This window comes from Sminthopsis crassicaudata, chromosome 2, assembly GCF_048593235.1.
Source record: "Sminthopsis crassicaudata isolate SCR6 chromosome 2, ASM4859323v1, whole genome shotgun sequence".
NCBI lineage: Eukaryota > Metazoa > Chordata > Mammalia > Dasyuromorphia > Dasyuridae > Sminthopsis > Sminthopsis crassicaudata.
Genome location: NC_133618.1, coordinates 613102552 through 613128148, shown reverse-complemented (window position 1 = coordinate 613128148; position 25597 = coordinate 613102552). Strand labels below are relative to the sequence as shown.

General features: G+C 34.9%; 1 protein-coding gene across 1 annotated transcript in view; it reads left to right on the top strand.

Moving 5' to 3' along the window:
- Positions 1 to 24664, top strand: part of CPN1 (carboxypeptidase N subunit 1) — a 39509-nt gene extending 14845 nt beyond the window's left edge. Inside the window, exons 3-9 of the mRNA XM_074296060.1 lie at positions 3875 to 4030; positions 5446 to 5628; positions 12216 to 12327; positions 15260 to 15399; positions 16133 to 16232; positions 21669 to 21787; positions 24332 to 24664. Of these exons, the coding sequence (XP_074152161.1) occupies positions 3875 to 4030; positions 5446 to 5628; positions 12216 to 12327; positions 15260 to 15399; positions 16133 to 16232; positions 21669 to 21787; positions 24332 to 24490 (969 nt within the window). The 3' untranslated portion in view covers positions 24491 to 24664. The remainder of the gene's footprint in view (positions 1 to 3874; positions 4031 to 5445; positions 5629 to 12215; positions 12328 to 15259; positions 15400 to 16132; positions 16233 to 21668; positions 21788 to 24331) is intronic.
- The last annotated feature ends 933 nt before the right edge of the window (positions 24665 to 25597 follow it).

Genomic DNA, 25597 nt, shown 5'->3' with positions numbered 1-25597 from the left:
CTTCCTTGGAGGTCTTCCAAGAAAAGAATGGACAATCCACTAAATGTCTTTTAATACATTCATGTACAAATTGAATTAGAAGGCTGTTGAGGTTTCTTCCAAATGTCAGATTTGTGATTTTCAATTCAAAGTCTTTCATCATTACAAATATGTAATTTATATTTGTGTAATTTATATATATGTAATTACAATTATCTCTTCCACATTTAGACTTTCCCATCATAGTTTTGATGCATTGCCGGTCAACATAAGAAATCAAATGAGAATTTTTGGGTAGTTTTGCAGAAAAAGCAGAGAACACATGCCAGAAATGCACAAAATATATGCATACTATTATATACTACCAATATTTTTATCTTTTAATACCATAATAATTCAGACTTCTTGTATGAAAGAAGGGCCAAAAAAATTTATGCAGATTTTCCAGATCATAGGGATGCTGTACTCCTAATTCCCATAATATAAAAGGAATAATTGCAATAACTAACATTTATATAGCATGAATTATGAGCCAGGCACAGTTTTTAAACACTTTACAATTAATTATCTCAGAAAGCTGTTCCTGCTCCTAAAATGTGTTCAATTTAAGACTTCTTTTGTACTCAAATTGTTCCTATATTTTAGTGACTAAACCAGTGTATTGATGATAGGTTTTTCTTAGAAGCATACAAATAATAGAAAATTAGAGTAGGGAGGAAACTTAAATTTCTTCTACTCCAATGTTCTCGTTTTATAGATTTAAATTAAACAACACCTAAAATGAAAAATAACTTGTCTGAAGCTTCTGTACAACAGAAATGGATGGATCTTTATGATGAAATAGAAGTTCATAATATTCAAATATACCATAATGTTTTCATGACTTTTTAATCAAGTTAGAGTTGATTATGGTATTGGTCTGAATTAAGGCCATTCCTAAATAGGCCTTAGCCTAAAAATGAGGTCTCTTTAAAAGAGGAAAGAAAATATTAAAAAAAAAAAAAATGAATAGTAGACTTCAATCCAGTTTTTTATATAAGGTCAATTTGGGATGTGTATGGGAGGAAAATAGCCTTTATTGAGAGTTTGGGGTTGTTTAAAATGAGCAAAACATTAGCTTTAGCAATCAAAATGATGTCCTGACAACAGAGTAGATCAAACTTCATTTTATAGATTCAATAATGAAAAAGAATGTAATGTATTGATGATATTACTACAAAAGTAGTAGATCTCAGAACAAAAATTGTATCTCTGAGAATATACACATTATGGATTCAATATATGATCTTAAAAAAAATAGAAAATCAACAAATAGACAACAAATATAAATAATTTACTTACTTATCAAATTGCTAGTTATTCTTTCCTACAGGGAAAATTAGAAACTTCTTTTACATGGAACTCAACTCTAGGATAGATGAGATATTTCTCATTGTACCTTTTTTCTCTTATTAGGGCTTGTCATATGCCTGAGGTTGTATTGTCAGAGTTTTCTGACCTCCAAATAAGGATTTTTCACCATAGACTTGATTTTTTTTAGCTCCTCTCTTCTTACTTCCTCTGCCCATCTCTCCCCTCTCTTTACTTCCTCTCCCCTTTCCACACTTTTGCTGTGGAACCCATTGCCATTGTAAGAACATTGAATCATTGCAAAGAACAGTGAAAAGAAATTAAACTAGAAATGAACCTAAAATCTTCCTACATAGAGCCTAGGGGACTACATAGTCGGGCAAATTGTTACATATATTGCCAGATGGGATCACAGTATCAGTTTTTTTCACCTAACTGCATTTCTTTGTTACAATGGAAGACTCAATTTTAGAAATGGGATGGTAGGAGAGTATAAAACAACATAGCCACAAGGTGACTGGTATAAAAATGAAAGATATCAAAAAAAAAGATTATTCAAGATATATTGGAGCCAGAGGACTATGAAATTCAGCCAGTAAACATTCAACAATTTTGTTATTGATTGCATCCTTTCTCACTTGTGTCCAACTCTTTGGGACAAAGTATCTAGCTAAAGATACTGGAGGGGTTTGCCATTTCCTGCTCGAGTTCATTTTACATATGAGGAAACTGAGGCAAATCAAAGAAAGGATACATAGCCAGAATTGAACTAACACTGAGTCTTGCTGACTCTGGGCCTGGCCCTCTATCCACAGTGTCACTACCTAGCTGCCCAGAGGACCAACAATTAATGGTTTTTTTATTTTAAACTGTTCTTCCTTAAAATTTAATTTCCTCATCTATAAAATGAAGATCTGGGTGATTTCTAAGGTCCTGACCAGCTTTAAATTATCTGATTCTCTGTTGCTAGTACAAATTGGTGAATTTTCCTTTATACAGTATATATGGTTTTTTTTGTTTTGTTTTGTTTATTTTTGGTGTTTTTTTTTTTAATTATTATAGCTTTTTATTTACAAGATATATGCATGGGTAATTTTTCAGCATGGACAGTTACAAAACTTTTTGTTCCAACTTTTCCCTTCCTTCCCCCCACCCTTTCCCCAAGATGGTAGATTGACCAATACATGTTAAATATGTTAAAGTATATATGTTTTAAAGAAATGGTATGTAGCCATTTTTTAAGTTAAAATCACATTTTAAATGGAGTTTAATATGTGAAAGAGACTGGGTTCAGTTCTTTGGTCACCTGAAAACTCCTTTTGTGGTGTGAATAATGCTCAAATATGCTAATGCCCTGGGTTATCTCCAAATAGGCATTACCATACTATCTTCTGTATTAAGAAAAACTGGGTCAATGAATGAATGAATAAGCTGTTCTCTTTTTTGTCTAAATTGCTGGCTCCTATGGTACATTAAGCATCCTGGAGGCTCATAGCTGCTAATTCAGAAAATATCTTGTACTTTGTTGAGCATCAGAATACCTTTTAGTCACTAAATGGACATTCATGATGTCTATTTTAGTGGCCCAAGGTTTCAGCCCCCTCTTTTTTTTTTCTGAAGCTAGTCAACCTAATTTGTAACTTCCTACCTTCAGGTAGGCAAAACCTGGATGGCAATGCCACTTCCCTAGATGGTAAGTAATCTAATATATGTTAAACATGTGCAATTCTTATACACACCTCCACAACTATCATGACACACAAGAAAAATTAGGTCAAAAAGGAAAAAAATTGAGAAAGAAGAAAAAGCAAGCAAACAAAAAAAAAATGAAAATACTATGTTGTGATCCACATTCAGTCCCCCTAGTCTTCTCTCTGGATGCAGATGACTTTCTCCAAAAGTCTATTGGAACTGTCTTGAATCACTTCATTATTCAAAAGAACTGCAACCATCATAGTTATCATCACATAATCTTGTTGCTGCTGTCACTTCACTTAGCATCAATTCATATAAACCTCTTCAGGCCTTTCTGAAAATATTCTACTGATCACTTCTTAAAGAACGATGATATTCCATTACATTCATATATGTTAACTTACATAACAGCTTTTAAATTTAATATAATCAAAACTATTCATTTTGCATTTCATAATATGCTTTAGTTCTTCTTTGGCCCTAAATTCCTTCTCCATAGATCTGAGAGGTAGACTATCTCTTGTTTTCCTAATTTGCTTATATGGTATCACCTTTTATGTCTAAATTATGAACCCATTTCAACTTTTATCTTCATATAGGGTGTTATTCCCTTATAGTTTGATTGGTTTATAACTGAGTAAGTAAAGTGATTTAGATAAGATTTCATTTTTATTTTGTTAGCTCATTTTACCCATGAACAATATTTCTCCAATTATTTGAATATGTCTTTATTTGTGATCAATATCTTTAAATAATCAAGCAAATACTAATAAGTTACAGAAAAGTGTTGTTTTTTCCAAATGTAAACTTCAATCTGAAACTTCCTTTTCTATCTTCCTTTCTTCTCTAGGGCCCAGACAGCAATGGATATCTTATTGGTCGGAACAATGCCAATGGAATAGACCTAAATCGAAATTTTCCAGATCTTAACTCCTACATGTACTACAATGAGAAGAGTGGGGGACTAAACCATCACTTACCTCTTCCAGATAACTGGAGAAGTCAGGTACAGAGAAGAAATGTTTATCCACAAAAATGCTTGGGTGGGTGTAAATCCCATCTCCCATCTACTTTTATTCCATTTTAATTCAGCAAGTATTTAATAAGTATTACCTCTGCTATATTGAAAGGTTCCCAAGTACAAGGTCTTTGTTTTATTTACCTTTTTGTATCCCTAGTACCTGCCACAGCCTTTCACAGTTAGTAATGGATAGAGATAGGAAACAGATCTGTAATTAGTAGTGGCAACCCGTGTATGAGGGAAGAAACTCTTTACCAAGACAGATTTGCATCTTCTCTGCAACTGGTTAGAGCATGGAAAGATTATGAATTGCCCAAGATGACATTCAACATGTATTAGACTTATAATGTTCCTATCTTCCAGACCAGCTTCCTATTCTCTGTGCCATACTGTATTGGCTTAGCCCTTAATTCAGAATTCCACATTTAATTAGATCATAAATATTTGGTGATGATGATAACAGGGATTCAAAATTCTTTGGACAACATCTTTTCACATTTAGTTATCTATTAAGATGTATTAGCATTTAAGCTATTGGAGAACACATATATTTTTGCTTTTGTATTTATATTTCCAATTCCCACTTCAATGCCTGGTACCTATTTGGTGATTAATAAATTCTTATGCATTAATTGATCAGGGTCACAGTTCTGGATGTGTCTGAGACAGTAAATGTTTCCAGTCTTATTCTTTCCACTTTTGCATACAGCTAGTATCAGTTAGTCACCAGTCATGAAAATGATAAGCAGTATAATCTGGAAAGGGATAAAGATACTGTGACCTGGGGTCTCCTCCTTAAATTGAGGAAATTTGGGAGGAACCAGTCAATCAGAAAAGGATAGGGAGAAGTCTCTCTGTCTCTCCCAATTCCAGTGTGAGAAGTAGTCAGGGGTGGAGCGAGCTTCCATGATGAAGAGATTTCTATGGCATGATAGAAAACCTGTGGAGATGGGTCAGCAGGCAAGAAGGAATAAAAGAATATTCAGCCATGTCTTCCCTCACCTCAGTTTCATCCCCCTTGATTTAATTAAAAGATTGGAAATTGAGAAAACAGTAGGTCAGAAAGTAAATATAGAGACTTCCTTTCTTTGCTTCCCCCCTTGACCTCTTCCTTATTAGGATGGGAATTCTTCAGATGTCCATTTGTGTGGATTTTGTACTTTCTTTTGGATCCCTACTAACTCTTTTAAATAATAGGTTGTGTTTTTTTTTCCCAAAAAATATATGAAAAGATAGTTTTTAACATTCACTCTTGCAAAACCATATATTCCAAATTTTTCTCCCAGCCTTCCCCCCACTCCCTTCCTTAGAAAAGCAAGTAATCCAATAAATGTTAAACATGTATAATTCTGCTATATTTTCACATTTATCACTTTCCTGCTAACTCTACCTCCATTTAGGTGGAACCAGAAACTGAAGCTGTTATACACTGGATGGAATCAATCAATTTTGTCCTTTCTGCCAATCTTCATGGAGGTGCAGTAGTAGCCAATTACCCATATGACAAATCACGTGAGCATCGGGTTCGGGGTTTCCGTCGTACTGCTGATACTCCCACTCCGGATGATAAGCTTTTCAGAAAGGTAAGCATAAAGGCTAAGATAAATGCCTGGCAGAGAGTGAGGCATCTAGAAATGGAAGGTACAACTAACAAGTGGGAGCATCAAATCAAGAAATCCTTACTGAGTTGCTATGAACTACTAAGTAGAAGATACAAAGAATTCCTTTCCCTGTAAAAGGCAGTATGATTTCAGGGATGGGGATGGGAAAATGGTTCTGAATGAAGAGGATCTGCCTTCAAATACCACTTCTGATGTTTACTATCTATATGATCATGGTGAAATCACAACCTCCATGGTTCTGTTTTCTCACTGATGAGCATATTAGATTAGACAGCCTCTAAGGTCCTTTCAGCTCTACATCTGTGAATCTGTAGTCTTTTTAAGAGTTTGTAATAATCTAGTAAGGAAATAAAAAATTAATCCACCAAAAAAATAAAAGTATTACATAGTGTCAAAAAGCTTAATTTTGAATTCTATCTTGTAACGTGCTGTCGTCTCCAGAAGCTGCCGATTGCTCTCTGGGAGGAGATCTGCTGTGCCAACTCAAATCTCTCAGACAGATTCTTCTTCCTGTAGATAACCGTTGTCTCCAGACAGTTGCCGTTTTAACTCTGGTTCAGAGTAGTGACTTTCCTTCCTGCAGAGAGCCGCTCTAACTCTGACCTAGAACAGAGACTCTATCTCTGGAGTGCCGCCCTCTTTTATCCTCCCAGAGAATGGGCGTGGGATAGCGCAAGGGCTTCTGGGAAAAATTACTTCAACCAATGAACTTGCTCCTCCTAAGCATGCAAGCTCCTCCCCCAGGAGTTCACAAGTAAAACTTCCAGTAAAGACTGGAACTAGAGAATTGTTAAGTATCTACTTAGCACTTACTAAGAACCTAATATCTCATTATCTCATTAGCACTTAGTAAGAACCTAACACTATCTTAGATAAAAATGTCCCTTAATAAATGCATGCCATAATTACCTTACCAGGTACCTATAATCAAATATCATCACATCTATAGCTTAACAGGAATTTATGCGTGTAATTTAAAATAAAATAGGTGTGTGTGATATATTTTTGGGGTATACTCTGACATATCTATCAGTTCTTATGCTGTGGGATCAAAGTCTTCCAAACCACCATTACCTAACACACTCTCTCCTTCTTCTGAATTCTTATTCAATTATCCAGTCAATTATGGACACCTTTCTTTGTCTTAAACTGTCAAATGACTGTGTATTTAGATTGGTTGGAGCTCAGCATAGATGTCATTCTAATATATATAGAAACACACATACATACTATATGCTATAAATATTTTGTACATATATAGATCCTTTCCCCTTTTTAAATTATACAGACCTAGTAGTAGTATTCCTGGATCAGAGAGTATGCATGGGTTTATGTTGGGCATGGTTCCAAAATGCTCTTCAGAATAATATATATATATATATATGATATAGATGTGTGTGTGTTGTGTGTGTGTGTGTGTGTGTGTATATACACACACTCACATACATACATATAGTATATAAAATACATAAAGAGGCAGCTAGGTGGTGCAGTGGGTGAAGCACTGGCCCTGAGGTAAGGAGGACCTGAGTTCAAATCCCGGATCAAATACTTTTTAGCTGTGTGGCCTTGGACAAGTCACTAAACTGTGATTGCCTCAAAAAACTAACTAGAGTCCCTAAAATTAAATTAAAAATAGCTGACAAGGGGCAGCTAGGTGATGCAGTGCATAGAGGCATAGCCCTGAAATTAGGAGTTCAAATCTGATCTCAGACAATTAACACTTCCTAACTATGTGACCCTAGCAAGTTACTTAACCCCAGTTGCCTCAGCAAAAAAAAACAAAAAACAAAAAACAAAAAACCTGGCATTTGTATAGCAATTTAAAGTTTGCAAACACTTAACATGTGCCTTGTCATTTGATCACCATAACAACCCAATGCTATTATTAGTCATATTTTACAGATAAGGACACTGAAGTGAAGAGAGGTTCTATGATTTGTCTAGGTACCTGGTAAGGTAATTATGGCATGCATTTATTAAGGGACATTTTACTTTCTTTTTGAGCTGCTCTAATGTATAGACAATACCTCAAAGAACTTATTCTACTGACCTTTTAGATAATAGATCATTGATTTAGAGTTATAGGATATGTGGTCCTACCCTCTCTTTTTACAGATGAGGAAACTGAGGACTAGTGGATCAAAGGGTATGCTTGGATTTATGTTGAACATAGTTCCAAATTGCTCTTCAGAATGGTTTGATCAGTTCATAATTCCACAACAAAGCATTGGTGTTCTCATTTTCCTTTCTTTCACATTATCTCAGTTGTTTTATGTACATTTCTCTAGTCAATAATGATTCAGATCATTTTTCATGAGTATAGATAGCTTTTTTTTTTTTTTTTTTTTTTTTTTTTTTTTTTTTTTTTTTTTTTTGCTGAGGCAATTGGGGTTCAGTGACTTGCCCAGGGTCACACAGCTAGGAAGTGTTAAGTGTCTGATTTGAACTCAGGTCCTCCTGAATTCAGGGCTGGTGCTCTATCTACTGTGCCACCTAGCTGCCCCGCAAATCATTCTTGATAACATCCATCCATCATACATCTTATCACTGTCCTTTGGGGCACAATTTGATTAAAATATTCCACCATTGGAATGCAAGATTTAACAAAGTGAATGCTTTGAGAGATAATGGATTGCCCCTCAATGGAGTGCTTAAGGTAAAGGCCAGAAGGTCATTCATCAAGTTATATTGGAGTGATGAAGTTCCTTCCAGTGCTCAAATTATGTCATTCAAAAATCATTCCAACTACAGCCATTCTCATTAGAATCTTAAAGACAAAATAATACACAAATGTTGAATTTCCATTAAATAATAGTAAAAGACTAGAAAGTCTATCTTCAGATTGAATGGACTATTTTTCTTCAGTTCTTAAAATATATCTGGCATGGTTCAGATGAATAGGGCATTATGAAAAATGTTGTGGAAGATCTCAGTGGCTCAAAATTATAAGATATAAAATGATGAATTTTTTTTTTTAATATGTAGGAATTTAATCATTCTGTGGCCAACTTGGTTCCCATGAAAAGTTACCAATTCATTCTGATGATGATGCTTCTTTTGCTTTGAAGCCTATGATATGTTCTTTTGACTAGTTTTAGTTGCAGCAAATTTTTGTCCATAGATGATAGCTTTCTTTTTAATTAAAGACAACTCAAAGTCACTGAGATGTGATTAATCTTGTTTATGGTGGGAGTATAGTGATTCCCTTCTGTAGTTGATGTGGTCCTGATGGCAGATTTCAGTTCCCCTTTCTCCCTGAAGTGGAAATTGATCCTAGTAATGATGAAGTCCAGAATAGTAGAAAATGTATATTTGGGAATTTTGGTCCATAGTGTGTGATGAACACATGATAGATATTTATATGTAACTATGCTGGTAATGTGATTAAGACTATGTAATATACTAAAGGCAGTAATTTTTGTGCTGCAACAAGTTCATTGGAGGATATGCATAGTGGTACTAGTACTAAAAATGGTTTGGTCATGCAAGCAGTTATGCCAGTAGAGTAGGTGGTTGTCCCTCTGTGAAGATGAATGTCTGTTCCAACTAGGGAGTTAGGAGGCTGGGACTGCAGTACAGCTTCTGCCACTGACACCTCCTGAATTTGGATAACTGACTTAGCCTTTCCAGCCTTCCATTCTTTCATTTGTAAAATGAGGGGGCCCCCTTCCAGCTCTGGAATTCTGTTTCTAAATAAATAATTTGTCAGAATTATTTATTGCTTGTTCCAAGATAGCTTATGCTGAACAAAAGCCTTTTCTGACCGTACTGCTCTGTCCTAGAGAGAGAACAACAAATACCCAGGAGGCATGGTACTGTTTGGGTTACCATCAACTCTAAGATGAGTTTACACAAGTTAGTTTAGCACAGAGTAAGTAGCTTTGGTCTGGTCCCTGTATCTGGAAGGTCTCTCAATGAGAAGTTGTAACATCAGCGATTTGTTAGGCAAGCTGTTTTTGCAGGAAAAAGAGGCTTATCTTTGAGCAATAGATAGCTATTTATTTAGCCTCTCCCCTAGACAAAACCTTTTAGCTGTTAAGAGGCCTGAATCAGCAAAAGTCAATCAGAATTCTTTAAAGGGCAAGGCTCTTTCTTAACTAATAGACTCTTTCATGTCTATCCAAAAGGACATTGGATTGTACTAGGCTGTCTGTGTTCCTTGGGAATAGTTGAGTCGTCCTCCAGATCAGGGACCTATTCTTATAAGGGTCAAACCTCTCTTTCTCATCCACTGATCCTTAGTCTCCTCTGCTTGGGTGGGAGCTCAGGCCAATAGGATTCTGATACTTTGGGGATTTCCTACAATTCCAAATAAGCGAATTCCAACAATGATGGAAGGCATAAAGCATTGGACTTTTAGTCAAGAAGAATGGTTTCATATCTGGCCTCTACATTTACTAGCTGTGTGACTTTGGGCAAGGCACTTAACCTTGTTTGCCTCAGCTTTTCATCTAGAAAATAAGGACATATTCAATAATGAGATGGCAAACCCTTCCAGTGTCTTTGCCAAGAAAACCACATGAAGTGGTCCAAGGAGTCATGTAGGGTTGGACAAGATTAAATGATTAAATGACTGAACAACAACTGTATGGCTAAATTTGAGGGTGAAACAAATGGATCCCTGATCTTAAAAAGCTTAGGATGTAGTAGCAAGTGACTGATACAGGAAACTAATGTACAATGTCAATTAATGAATGCTTTATAAAATTGAAAAATAATGTGCTACATACAATGAGAGTTGTAACTAACCAGAAGGATCAAGGAAGGCTGAATGGAGGAGGCAGCAATTGATTTGAGCTTTAAAAAATGGGAAACAGTTCAACAAGAGTAATTATTTTGGGCAAATGCTTTAACCATTCTGTTCCAGTTTCTTCATTTATAAAAAAAAAAAAGCTATTGAATTAAATGCTCTTGAAGATCCTTTAACCTGTAAGTGCTATATTCCTGTAAATTGCAAAGGGTAGGAGAGAGAGTGGATAGGGAAGAAGTGGAAGCAATGGTATTGTTTTTTCCAAGTTTAGCAATAAAGGAAAAAAAGAGATAATCTAATAGCACTGGAAAGACCTGGTTATTTTGATAGAGAGGCACACATTCAACATGAAGAAAGTTCATTCAACAATATTATGTATATTTATTAAAGTCTAGTATTTATAAGGCCCTTTTCTGTGCAGCACCTTGCACAATAATGATACATAAATCATTGGAATTCATTGAATAGGTGAAGTACAAGGCCATTAGTCTTATGTCCACTATCTGAGGATATAACCATGCATTTTAAATTTATAAAGAGATGAAAGAGTTAACAAGGTTCATTGAGAGGATGATTACATTTTTCTCCAAAAATTCCCTGGAATGTCCCTGTATTATGAAGAACAGCAACAGGCACATTCTTTGTCTTCCCTCCCTCCTTTGTCCTACTAGTAATCTTAATCTTCTTGGATAAACTATTCTTTTTACCTTTGGTGTATTTCCCCTTAAGACCTCCCTTAAAACCATTTTTTTCCTTTTTGTTCCCAGAAGATTATTCATTCTGTCCTCCCCAATCCCCCTCCTCTCTCTCTGTCTCTCTCTCCCTTCACCTGCCTTTTCTTCCCTTTTCCCTCTCCTTTCTTTCTTTCTGGAAAAAAAAAACAAAAAATAAAACACTTTAATATTAAGTGGCCCAAGCATTGAGGCCAATATTAATCAATGGATCAGAGAATTGACCAAAAAATGAAGGCGTCACCCTATTATCTACATGCAGATTTCAGTTATCATTTTTTATGTTGTTTTAGATAATCTGCTATTTGTTTTGTCCATGTATGTCAGTGGTCTACAACACAACATAAGTACTATGCTATTCTAAAAACTGACCATCAAATAACATCATAAAAGCAGGATGGAATGGAGATAATAATGGATTTGAAAGCAGGAAGCCTTGGGTTTGCATCCTTCCTGATAATTATTAGCTGTGTGATCCTAGTTACTTAACTTTTCTGAGACTTTGTTTCCTCTACTGTAAACTAGAATTAATAATTCCTTTAGTGCCTTGTTCACACGATTATGTTATTATGAAGTTCAAATGAAATGTATTTCTTAAAAATTTGCATTTAAGCACATTGACAACATGAACATGCAGCATGTTAAAACATGGTGTTCAAAAATGTTACTTTTATGTGGTTTCAAAAGCCTGCTTCCAGCATCTTCCTACATATGAATAGTAATATCTATTGAAAACATGAACATTATAATCTCCTAAATTTAATGCCAAAATAACATAGAGCTGAAAGAGGAATTAAAGACCACCTATTCTCTTCCTTTTAATAGAAGAATAAACTGAAGCCCAAATAAGATTTACTCTAGTTTACAAAGTGAGGTTAATGACAAAGCCAATACTAAAACCGATGGCTCTTAAATTCTCCATTCATGATTTTCCCACTATCTTGCTGATTAATTAACACAGCTAATTGAGTGACTTTTGGCTTCACCCCCAATTCTAGGTGTGAACATTACCACATAAATTTGGTATATTCTGGGTCATGTTTCCTACCGTGCTTTCCCCTCAGCTGGCCAAAGTCTATTCCTATGCACATGGATGGATGCACCTGGGCTGGAACTGTGGCGATTACTTTCCTGATGGCATCATCAATGGGGCTTCCTGGTATTCTGTCAGCAAGGGTAAGGGTATTTCAAGGAAGAGTTGTAAATAGAAACAGCGGCTTCATTATCCTTACAGACAGGCAGCATTATTCATAGTGAGAGAAGGCAAAAGGATGCAACAGATGTTCAGCCTAGAGACTGGAAAGAAAGCCTTGGGGAGGTTGGAGGGAGGGGGATGGTTAAGAGAGTCACTTATTAAACATTTACCAGCACATTGATGCTCGATGTCTTTCTGCTTTTGATAAGGACTGAGCTGATAGCTAGGATAATCTTTGTGAGAAGGGATGAAGGAAGAAGATGGGTTTAAGGATGTATTGTATTTATCTCACTTCTTATGACTAAAAACATTTCTTTCTCAGGGTTTTCTATGATTTAGAAAAAAACTGAATTGGATTTTTATAAATATAAACATGTTACTAAAAGACTTTAAAGAAACAACAATTTCAAGTGAAGATTTATTAATACCTAAAGACACATCATAAAACAAAATTATAAATACTAATTTCTATTTGAAACAGAATTTCAAAGTAATTTTTTAAGAAAAACATTATAAGTTTTGCAAAACAGGTCATGTTTAGGGATCCAGTATCATAGAATTCCTTCAAACTTCTCCTAAAGATTATTTAGAATCTTTAAAGGTAATTTGCTTGTAGAATCAAAATTAAGGAAGAGTAACTAGACTTTCTCCAGGGCTAAGATTTACAAGACTGTATCCTATGTGAACTCCAAGTACATCTTCCATTCTCTTTGCTTATTCTAGCCATAAAAATTTCTAATTATGGCCCTGGCTTGGTACTCAGGTGGCCTAGGACATCTTATTAACTTCTAGGAGGTAATGAATACTTAGTAACTAAAATAGAGTTTTATAGGTAATAAATTTAGTGCTTGAAAGATTTTAAAGCTTTTTGAAATCAACCTCTTCATTTTATACTCATCCAGACACACATAGTTAGAGTCTCAAGACAGATTTCATTCTTAGAGCTATTGTGACCTCAAGTGCAGAATGATCCATACCATGTCACACCCTAGAGGAGATAAAGAGAAAATCAATCTTGTTATTTTTGAAAACCTGGCAGGCATACTCTTGCCTCTATAAACACATCTTCTCTAAAAAATGGTTGGAAGTTGCTATTTTGGGATGATATTTGGGGTGTCTCTCTAATTTCTAATAAGACATAGAGCCATGCTTTCTAGCAGCGTAGGATACTAGTTTTTCCATACAATGCATCTATGAGTCATATTCCTAGGGATGCTTGAGCCACCTAGACATTGACTAGTCCAGCTAGAAAGTATGTGTTTGTCAATATATGTAATCTTGCATTTACCTTAAGCACAGAAGTACAAAACATGTTTAAATAGTTCATATGAAAAGTTAAATGGAATTCTTTTTGAAGTTTATAATCTTGGAAACATGCTTCTGCATGTCACATGCCATACTTATATGTTCATTAGCATCAAACTCTATCACATTTTGAGTGAGACAGACAAAAAAGATGGATTCCAAAAGAGAACAATCAAAGCAATTGCAAGTCTTCATTTTTCATTTCCATAAAGAACTTTTTACTGGATTTTAATATGCAAGAACATTTCATTGCAAGTTCAGAATCAAGTTCAACTGCAATTATATGTATAGGATTCTTTGTAAATGTTAAAGTGAAGTATCATTTGAGACTAAATTGGAAATATTTCCCTCTGACATTTTCTTTTTTGTTAAAATTATTGTTACTGAAACTAAAATATTTAAAGTTGCATAAAGTGAAATTGTAATGAAAGCTTTATTGATTTTTGGTTTGTCTGATTTCAGTCTTTCTCTGTCCCATAAAAATGTTGTACATCCTAGAGAAATAAATTAGATTGAGTCTTAAGTTTTGACTATCTTTTTCCACTTTTAAGATACCTATCTATATGTGTGTGTACATGTATAGATACATATTGCATTATAAATTCATTTGTTATAATGCCATTAAAAAGGAAGAAGCCAATTGTAATCATATCTGTTGATTATTTTAAATATTTCCTTATATATGTAGCATTTAGAATGAAAAGCAAATTCTAAAAAAAAAAAAAGAAAAAAAAGAAAAAGAAAGTATGTGTTTGTAAAAGAAATCATTCTATCTTGCATGATTCCCATATATGTGTGCTTCTTTGGCTACACTATAAGTTTTATTTATTGAAACTAGTTTGTATCATATGTAATGGGGATAAACTTGAACCATTCCCAATAAGATCAGGAGTGAAACAACGTTGCCCACTATCACCATTACTATTAAATATTGTATTAGAAATGTTAGCTTTGGCAATAAGAGTTGAGAAACTAATTTGTCAAAAATTGTCTCTGAAAGCTGTTTTGCTGTAGTTGTTTTCTTCCTTTCCCTATTACCACATTTGCTTGGACATTCCATATAAAATTAATCTGTTCCACTAAAAATGGGGTATACATGATAACCTTAGTTCTAAGGAGTGGTTTACTGGAACCAGATCTTACTGGATGCCAAATGTTAAATTTTCAGTGCAGAAACAGGCAAATGCCATAAATCAGAGCTTAATTTATTGCATTGTTTGTTGTCTTGAGAAAGTGGTAGATAAAATAGAAATAATGCAGATTAAACTTTAAAATGTGTCAAAACTCCCATCATGCTCTGATTCCAAAAAAACAATTATTAAATATTAACCAGTATACTCTTGATTCTAGAGCACTGGCATTAAATTAAGGCAATTTGGGAAATGATGAAAGAAGTAATTTTAAGTCAGTGAGATAGAGATGGAATAATAGGTATTTCATGGTGATGGGAGTTTAAAAGGATAGTAAGATGGGCAGGAAAGACTTTTGTGAGAAGAAGAAATTTAGGTGCCAAGAGAAAGTATTAGGGAATGGAAGAGTTTCATTTGGGGAGAGGTAGGATAGGATGTTCAGATGTACAAATCTGCTACTGCCCCCTTTCTTTCATAGGCATGCAAGACTTCAATTATCTCCATACCAACTGCTTTGATATCACTCTGGAACTGAGTTGCAATAAGTTTCCCAGACGGGAGGAGCTGCAAAGGGAGTGGCTTGGCAACCGAGAGGCACTGATTAGTTTCCTAGAAGAGGTAACTAACCCTAATTTTTAATTTCTATATTTGCATTACAAAATGGAGGGTTTTTTAGTTGTAGTATCTCTCTCTTTCTCTCTATGATATCTTTAGTCCTTGCTTCTTCCATTTGATACTAGTTTATTTTCCACATTTTTTAACTACAATAAAATTTTCCTCCCAGTTTTATGACTTTTATTCTCACATATTCATCTCTATCCCCATTTCTAAATCCCATATCTGATAGTCAGTCATCAAGTCCTAAAATGCCTTTCCTCTTCATTCCCATAACTACAGTCCATATTCTTTTATCTAGTCTTCTAATTTACAGTCCTATGCACTGCAAGCAACAAGGCATCATTTTCTTAGGAATCATTCCAATACCACTCTTTCTCTTCTTCCTTAATTATCTTCCAAAATGTTTTAAATGCCCTATTGCATGTGATATTTCTAAGTACTCTGCAAAGAGATTTGGACGACTTTGGAAGCAGCTAGAGAGCGAATAGATCAGAGGGAAAGGGCATAAGGAAACTTATTTGCCTTTGAGTTTCAGGACCAGAACACAATGATTGTAGCTTTCTACACTAAATAGAAATAAGGCTATTGTCATTTGGAACCTTTAGTTGATAGAATGAATAAAAGAAAGAGAATTTAGCTCTTTATGGAAGAGTTTTCCTTAGTTAGACTATCAGTAGGTAACCCTAAAATGAATGGGCAACAGTTCTTACAACATCATAACTTCTTCCCATAGGTTCACCATGGCATCAAGGGAATGATTCTTGATGAAAATAACAATGGCATTGCAGGAGCAGTAATTTCTATTGCTGGGATTGCTCATGACATCACTTCAGGTAGGTATCCACTGTCTTTTGCTTAGCACTATTGTTAGCATTCTCCAATACTCCCAACCCCATCATGGGTTTAAGACAGTCAGAATGACAATGAATTAAAAAGCTAAATCATGTAGTCATAATCTTTTTTTAAAAAAAAAATAAACCAGATCAGGAGAAGCAGATATAGGAAAAGCATCAATTCTATGCTATATGAGTTTGGAACCTCTCTATGCAAGAATATATATTTTATGATAGTTATTTTTCTATATAGTCAGTTTCACCAACTACATTTTATGTTCCTCAGAGGGACAGGAAAACATAAAACAAATATCTCACTAAAATATATCCTCACCAAATAGATTATCTATAGATGATAAGGTCCTTCAGATGTTCCTGTTTCAGGATGATTGCATCCAGGTATGCTGTAAATGGATGAAAAAGCATTTATTAAACACCTACATGGTAAATGAACATGCAGACCACTACATAACCTATAGGAAGGAGCCATCAATAAGTACATATCGCTTGGATTCTACAGATGGTCAGTGAGTTTAGCCCAAAATGAAAGAGAAAGAAAATGGTGGAATGGATTATCTTTTTTTTTTTTGGGGGGGGGGCTGAGGCAATTTGGGTTAAGTTACTTGCCCAGGGTCACATAGGTGGGAAGTGTTAAGTGTCTGAGATCATATTTGAACTCAGGTCCTCCTGACTTCAGGGTTGGTGCTGTATCCACTGTACCACTTAACTGTCTAGATGGATTATCTTTAGATGGTCTCAAACTTCTCCCTGAAACAAAGGTCTTTTCATTCAACATCATTATACTCTGGTGCTTTGTATATATGAAGCATGAAACAGCATTGTTTCTGAAGAATTTAGCTATGGGCAACCCAGAGACCAATGGAGAGGCTCAAGGTAGATGTAGGAGGACATAAAAACTCATTACTAAAGAACAATTATGCACAAGAAGTTCCATAACGGTTATCATATAAGACATTCATGACTAAAAAATGGAGTGGATCAGGAAGGATAAGGAGTAATTATTGAAGAGCTTACTTGTTTAATGAATAGCCAAAAGAACAAAAAGAAACAAAAGTCAAAAGAACAGAGGAAGACATCAGGAAATGGGAAGATGTGGATCATGGACATGATTAAACACAATATAGGATTACCCATCATCAGGTATTCAGTATTCTAATTATAATGTGTTAGAAAAGCAAGAAAATAAGTTATAAATGAATTTGTATGTTATCCCTTGGAGGAAATATTTGGTCAACAAGATAGACAATTAGAGATAGTATAGAGAAAAATATAATTAGGAGAGGGAGCTAAATGGAGTGAAAAGAAGGTTAAATTTGGAAACAGAAGGGATAAGTTTAGGTTACTGAAGCTGAAAACCTGGGTGAACTTCCCTTAGAAGAATTGGCTGATGGCTTTCCTTAATTATGTCCTGGACCCTTTTGTGCAATATGGCGGAGCCTGTGACTCCTTCTTATTATAATTTTATTAAATGTATAAAATACACATGATTTTCAAGGAAATCAACTAAAATACAGTTATCAAAATATTAAAACAAACAAATTAAGGGACTCCTAATCCCCCCCCCCCCATCTAGGGGCATCGAGATGGTGCACTGGATAGAGTACCACCCTGTAGTCCTGGGGACCTGAGTTCAAATCTGGCCTCAGATACTTAATACTTATAGCTTTGTGACCCTGGCAAATCACTTAAATCTAACTCCCTGACCAAAAAAAAAAAGGAAACAAAGACCCTTCTGAAGTGAATTATCCCCAACATTGACTTTAGTACTCATTTGCTAATGGTATAGAATGACCTAGACACCAATTTCAAGATAGAATGCAGAGTATCAGAGTGATGATATGGACAGGATTAAATTGTTTTGGAGGTAGGAAGCAAAAATGGAAAAAGAAAAGCAAAAGAACAAATTGAATCATTCAGAGATTATTTCATATTGACAAAAACAAAACAAAACAAAAAAAAAAAACAAAAAAGGTAGGAAAAAGACAGTTGAGAAGGGAAAGGTTCTTTCTAATCCCCCCCTCCCAAAGTCAATAATTACTTGTTGAACTTGATAGTAAAACAGAATAGTTCATTTTTTAAAATTATCTCATTTAATCCTTATAAACAACCCTATAAGGCAGATATTATTATGATCTCCATTTTACAGATGAAGAAATAGGGCTGACAGAAGTTAAGTGATCTGTGAAGGGTCATATAGATAATCAGTGAGACAGGATTTGAATGCTGTTCTCCAAGACTAATTGTAATAATTATAATACTAAATTGAGGTAAATGGATTGACTTTCCTTATTTTTATAGGGTTATATGTAGCTTTTTTTTTTTTTTTTTTTTTTTTGCTGAGGCATTTGGGATCAAGTGATTTGCTCAAGGTCACATAGCTAGGAAGTATTAAGTGTCTGAGGTAAAATTTGAACACAGGTCCTCCTGACTTCAGGGCTGGTACTCTATCCACTACACCACCTAGCTGCCCCTGTAGAATATATTCTTGGAAAAAAACCCAAAACAATAATTGTCCACAAGAAACTCGTGTAATGCAAAATTAGAAGTATGTTTCAGTTGAAGAGCCAAGGTGGTTGCTAGCTTGAGAAGAATCTGATGAAGTAGTGATGACATCTGATTAAGTTTAAAACAAATAAATAAGAAATAAATAAGGAAATTAAAGTATATAAAATTCAACTAATAATGAAATGATAGCAACTTAAATGTAAGGGCACTAAATAATATAACATTTCACCAACAGATCTGTGACCACTTGATATATGGGTACTTTCTCCCAGTGACACAGATTTCAACTTTTGCAAACTTGTTCATGCTGCAAATCTTGTCCATATCCTTTCATAAATATGCTACAGAGCATCTATCCAGCATATTAGGAACTTTCCTCAAGTTGGCTTTGGTTTTCTTCAAGACTGAATTCTCATCCAGGAAGCCTTTCCTTCTTGTGTCTCTCAGGTATCAGAATGAAGTCATGAAAACACTACCATATTTGACCACTGACATGTCTAATTGGGCTATTTTTTAGGAAAAGGATATAGTGAAGGAGTAAATACTTCTTTAGCCATTCAATTATCTGGAGTCCTAGAAACATTTAATTCTGAGATACATATATGCAGAGGTATTATAACTATATTCACTTAATTAGACATAGTCAAGGAGAGTTCCAGGACTCACTAATTGCCCAGACTCAGATGTCCCACATGGCATCCTGTGTGTTGAGTTTTTGTATAATTTCAGTCATCATTAATTCTACTTACAAAAGAATGGCCAACAGGGATCAAACATTGACAGGGAAATCAAAGTACTGGTTAAGGTTGAATAGGAAACTACTGAGATCTATAAGGACAAAGAACACATAATACAGGGACAACCAGTAGAGAACAAATCCCATAGACTTCACAACCTGTGTTGATTACACCACATGTTGCTTTTGAGAACATAGTTAGCATCTCTAATATTTCCTTTATTTATATCTCTATTGAGAACCTCTGATCTTGTTCCCTTTAGATGCAAATTTTTGTCTTCTGCATTCATTTATATTATAAATATGGTCCTCATCTGTCAAATGAGCAAACCACTCCAGTATGTTTGCAAAAAAAAAAAAAAAAAACCAAACCACCCATAGAACAAAACATTACCTGTTTTCAAGAAGCTTACATTCTATTGGGAGGAAACATGTACATAGATAAGTGAATACAAAAATATATAAGGGAAATATAAGATTATTTGTTGGTGAAAGAACACTAGAAATTGGAGGATTCAGAACAGACTAAGCTCAAATACTACCCATTAAAGAAAGCTTATTTTGAATCCTTTTATTGATAAAATTGACAAGATTCTTAGGATGTCATTTAAAGTGGAAAAAATAGTGTTGATATATACTAGATAAGTAAATCTTTATTGATTTCATAGTGACTTTATAATAAATTATTTATTTGTAATAGTGAAAAAAAATTTCATAACCAATATGCTCCATATATGTGAATTTCTTGAAAGCAAGCATTGTCTTTTCTCTTTGTACCTCTGTATTTGGTACAGAGTTTAACAGAAACTAAAGCCCATATAATTAATAGAAGCCTGATTACATTGTTATAATTTTACTGTATTTTTTCCTTTGTTTTTGTGATCCTGAGTTTATAATGGTTAGATTGACTACTCCTTGTACCAAGAAATATTGGGGTTTTGTTTTTTGGGGGTTAAGTCATATTTGCCTCCTCATGATCCCATTTAGGCTTTTCTTGCCAGAAATACTGGACTCTTGTCATTTTAAGTGACTTGTCTAGGGTCCCATGGTTAGTAAATGTCTGAAGCTGGATTTGAATTCAGGTTTTCCTGACTCCCAGTCCAGTGTTTTATCCACTGAGGCACTTTACTGCCCTCCAAAGCAGTTTAGCAATTGCTCAACAATTTATAATTTTAGATGTACTATAGGCTAATCCCAGTCTACTTTAGGGATTCCTTCTACCGAGTTCCTTATTTTAAAAAAAAAAAAAAAAAAAAAGGCCCTTGCTTGAATAATTTTTAATTATTTATTTATCATTATTCTCGCAATCATATAAAAACAATTTTAAACATTCATTTCTAAAATTGAGTTCCAAATGTTTTTTCTGTCCTGCTCCCCTCGTTGATAATTTAATGCAGGTTATTTATGTGTAGTCATGCAAGACATTTTTCCCTATTAGTCATGTTGTAAAAGAAAACATCAATCAAAAAAACTTTTCTCAGTCGAAATTCAATCAACAAGAATATATGAACAACTACATATTCCTAGGCACTGCCCTAAGCATTGAGGTTAAAAATAATCCTTGCTTTCATGGAGCTGCTAGTCTAATGAGAGATATAACATCCATATATATACAGAATGAAGGCCTTTGTGTAAAGGGGCTTAGGAAAGACTTATTGCCACTGGGATTTTAGCTGGGACCTGAAGGATGTCAGAAGGAAGGAGAAAGATATGGATGAAGAAGATTCCAGGCATGAAGGCACAGCCAGTGGAGATGGACTATCTTGTCAAAGGGGCAGCAAGGATCCAGAGTATGTGGGGGTAAGTAAGGTGGCAGGAGACTGAAAAGGCAAGAAGAAGCCAGGATTCATCATCAAATAAATAGCAAGTTATACATAAAAGATTTGCAATTTCATGTATTGATAATACATAATTTTTTAATGCTTGTCTTATCCCATCAATTTAAAAGAAACAAATTTTTGACAGTGAGAGACAGCCCAGAATGGAAACTCTTTGGCTGTTATTTGACCAATGCAGAGAGCATAGTGGAATTAATATGTATCTCTATAATTGGCATTTTCTTTTAATGTCCTTGATTTGCATTAACGTTATTTAACTTTGTGTTTGTATTTGTGTCATTGGATCACTGCAAGGTTTCTGGTTTACAGACTGAATTTTATCCTTATGGTTTTTAGGTAAGCAAGGTGATTATTTCCGGCTGTTACTACCTGGTACTTACACTGTCACTGCCACAGCACCTGGGTACGGTTCGGAGACGGCAACTGTGACAGTTGGGCCTGCAGAGGCAATGCAGGTGAGTTGGGTCAATGTTTTGTAATACCTTCCTGCTGATGTAGGAAACTTTAGTGCTTAATAGTTCTAGTTCAGTTCACAGCCTTAAGTTTTGCCAACTTCTTATTTTCCTCTTTCTACCTTACTTTCTTTATGTCTTATTTTTCTTGATTCTTTTTTCTCCAAACTATCCTTTCCTGCTTCCTTTCCCCTTTTTGATTATGGAGGGGAATACATATGCAAATCTAAATGGCACCTTTCCTAAAATCTTATCTTAATTATGATGTGAACCATATCTTTGGGCAAATCACCACCTTTCCCTGCAAGGAGGGGATAAAATTTCCACTGCCTATTTTACAGGGTTGTTAATAGGAAAACATTTTATAAAATAAAATGCTCTGTATAATCTCTGTCAGATTAAACTTAAAGTCTTATAAAAAATTAATATTAAAAACTAATGCTATTTACAAAAAAAAAAAAAAAAAAAATCATTTTATGGCCTCCACAGGTGCCTTCCAGCCCTAAATCTATAATCTGTGGTCAGAATGATTACTTATCAATTGGAAACTAGTTGAAAAGTTTCACTTTTAACCACCAGGTGGCTCCGGGTGCTTCCTTTCCTGGAATTGTATGTCCCTTGGTCAAGCCAGCTGTCCATACAACCAAGATCACATTTAGCATTCTGAGTCCAAAATGTTTTAAATGACTTTTTTCACCAAGTGAACAAGAATTATGGGAGATAACAATAGCCAATCAAGGTTATTTTCAACCACAGAATCATAGAAACAAAACTGAAAGGGACTTGAGAATTCATTATAGTCCATTATAGTCATTATAGTCCCCAACACTACCCCCTTTTCCATTACACAGATGAGGAAGCTGGGAATGCAGCCCTAGTCTACAGCCTCGCAAAGCTCCTGTCCTGCCCCACTTCTAGACAGATTTTCTCCCTGACTCCACCCATCTTAGACATCACCATTCCTTAGCTCAGGATAAAGGTTAAGGGATTTTGAACTAAGGTCTTTGACTTCTACACAATACTGAGCTCTGAACATTTTTTAAATTAGTGAACTAGCTAAACAGGAGTAGAACTTTGACCAGGTCTTTTTTTTCTCTCTTTCCTTTTTTTCCTTATAAATGTGTCTTTGCTTCATATTGAATTCCCAAAGTAATCCTTCACAATGAATGTTACTGAAAACAAGTAAATAAGACACTAAGAAATCAATCCTAAAAGGAAAATTTGGGACCAGTTTCCTCTTCTACAAAATGTGGGAGAGGCCAAGGTAATGTCAAGGGTTCTCACCCAGCTCTCTATAATTCTTGTGATAGATACTGAAATAAACTTAACATATTTATCCCATGACAATCCTATTACCAAACTGCACATCAGTGACTATTTTTTAAAAATTTTATTTTCCTATAGTTTATTATTCCTTTATTCTCTTTTTTTTCCTCCCTTCCATTAACTCTGTATGTATCTTACAAAATGATTTTATACGCTTATTGTCTCATATTGTCTCTCCCACTTGAATGTAAACTATGAAGACAGGGATCATTATTTGCCTTTGAAACCAAAACGTTTGGAACGATGCTTAGTGCAAAATAAATGCCTAATAAATGCTGGTTGGTTGCTTGATTCTCAAAACCTCTCATACTATTTCTGTTCTTAACTCCCATTTTCTTTTTGCTTTTCTTCATATCATTAAATAAAGTGAATGATTAGCAGAGAATTTTTCTTGTCAAGGATTAGAAGGAACCTTAGAATTCAGGTCCTTTTTTCTAGAGGCTCAGATGGGCTAAATGACAAATGGTCATTTAAATAACAAAAAGCTAAATAATTCTTGTTGGAAATGGATTACTATTCAGTCTTCTCTTAAAAGAGCAGATGAGAATCAAGAGCAAGGCTTTAAAACTGGAATGTACCAAAGTGAATCTTCCTTGTTCAAATCTGCCCTCAGACACTTATGCTTTTGGTACTTTTGGACAAACCACTTAATCCTTTTTGCCTCAGTTCCTCAACTGGGGAAGGAAATGGCAAACTACTCTACAATCTTTACCAAGAAAATCCCAAACAGGGTCAGGAAGAATTAGACACAACCATAATCACAGGACAACAATATAAAAAAGATTTGTTTGAAAGGGGGTTTTTTGAGAGAAAATGTGATCCTATTTTCAAGTGACTTCATCTTTCTCCTTTACTTCATTTGGACTTCTAGTTGATTGATTAAATAAATTGATAGGTGGGTAGATCTCTAAATGGGCAAACAAATAAAGTTCTGGAGGAGATGTGTCCAAACTTGCTTGGCTGTTTTTGAAATGAGTAGAGTATACTTAAGGAATGACTGAGCCTCCTTCTTTCAGCTTTTTCTTCATGCCTTGATGGCAGCATGAAATGTTCACTTAGAACCTGGAGCCAGTTCTCCCTTTGGGCTAATTGTTCTTATTCACTTGTCTCAAGACCTGGCACCCTAAAGGGGTACAAGGCCAGAAAGTTCTGAGCCACTTGGTACAATGTTAGTGTAGAGGCTCTCCTGATTGATATTCCTCTATTTTCTTTCTCTTCTAGATTAACTTTCATCTTAGAAAAGACACCACTAAAGAAATCACTGAGCAAAAAGAGGAAAAAGCACAAAAAGCCCCTGTCAAAGCTTCCAGGGGAAAAGCCGCCCTAAAGAAGATGGCATCCCGAGAAACTGGCAGAGAGACACAGAGGGGCAGGCCCTGATCATGCACATGGACTCATCTCACTGTTGCCTTAAAACTAGTCATCTTGACCAGGATGAAGAAAAACCAAGAGGCACACTTGATGAGAGCCTATTATGCCTTATATTAAATAAGATGAATTATCTATTTTGTAACCTGTGAAGTATTTAAATACAAAACTAATTCGGAAAAAAAATGGGGTGTTCTCAATTTGTCTTTCAGTTCTGGAGATGCGCTAGAAGCTACAAGGGGTTGCAATAATATTCCTGGCATTTTAGTTATAGTGTAACTGAAACTAGCAGACTAGTTTATGTCCCTTACAGGAGTATTCACATTTTATGTTTTTTAATTTTTATTTGGCATCAGGATATGTCACTTGATACCCATGTGACCTTGAACAAATTCCTCGACTTCTAATGCTCTGGGGATTAGATGATAGTTAAAATTCTTTGAACTTTAAGTCTAAGACCCTCCACAGAAGGTAACCCATTCTCATGTGTAAGTTCTGCCAAGGAGGCAAAATTACCCAAAATTATCTATCTTCTTGGTGAATAAAGATTTACAAAAGGAATCCAGAGTTCTTTATCAAGGTAGATTCTTTTTTTAGGATTCTTTTAGATTAAACTCATTTCATTTCCCAATTTATCCTCTACCTCTCTTTCTTGATTTTTAAAATCTTTTGGAGCTCTTCCAAGAATTCTTTTTGGGCCTGATGCCAACTCATCTTTTTCTTTGAAGCCTTGCATTTAGCTACTTTGACATTCCTCTTCTAAGTTTGTGTTTTCCTTATCCCTATAGTGACTTTCTATGACCAGATTCTTTTATAGTTAATTGCTCATAAATAGCTTTTTTTTTTTTTTAACTTTATGTTAAAGTTATCTTTTGCTGCAGGGTAAAGAGGACACTATTTTACTTGCTGCTGTTTTCCTATTTTCAGAGCTAATTCTGAGGATCTATTAAGTTTTTAGTTCTTTCTAGGTAGCATGATTTAAGGAGCAGTGTGTTTACTTACTATTCTCCTGATTTTGTAGCCATATGCCATTTTTCTGCCCTGGAACTGTGAACAGGGTTTCTGCATGAGTTCTAGTATATTAAGATTACTCTTTTTTTTTTTTTTTTTTGAGAAGTC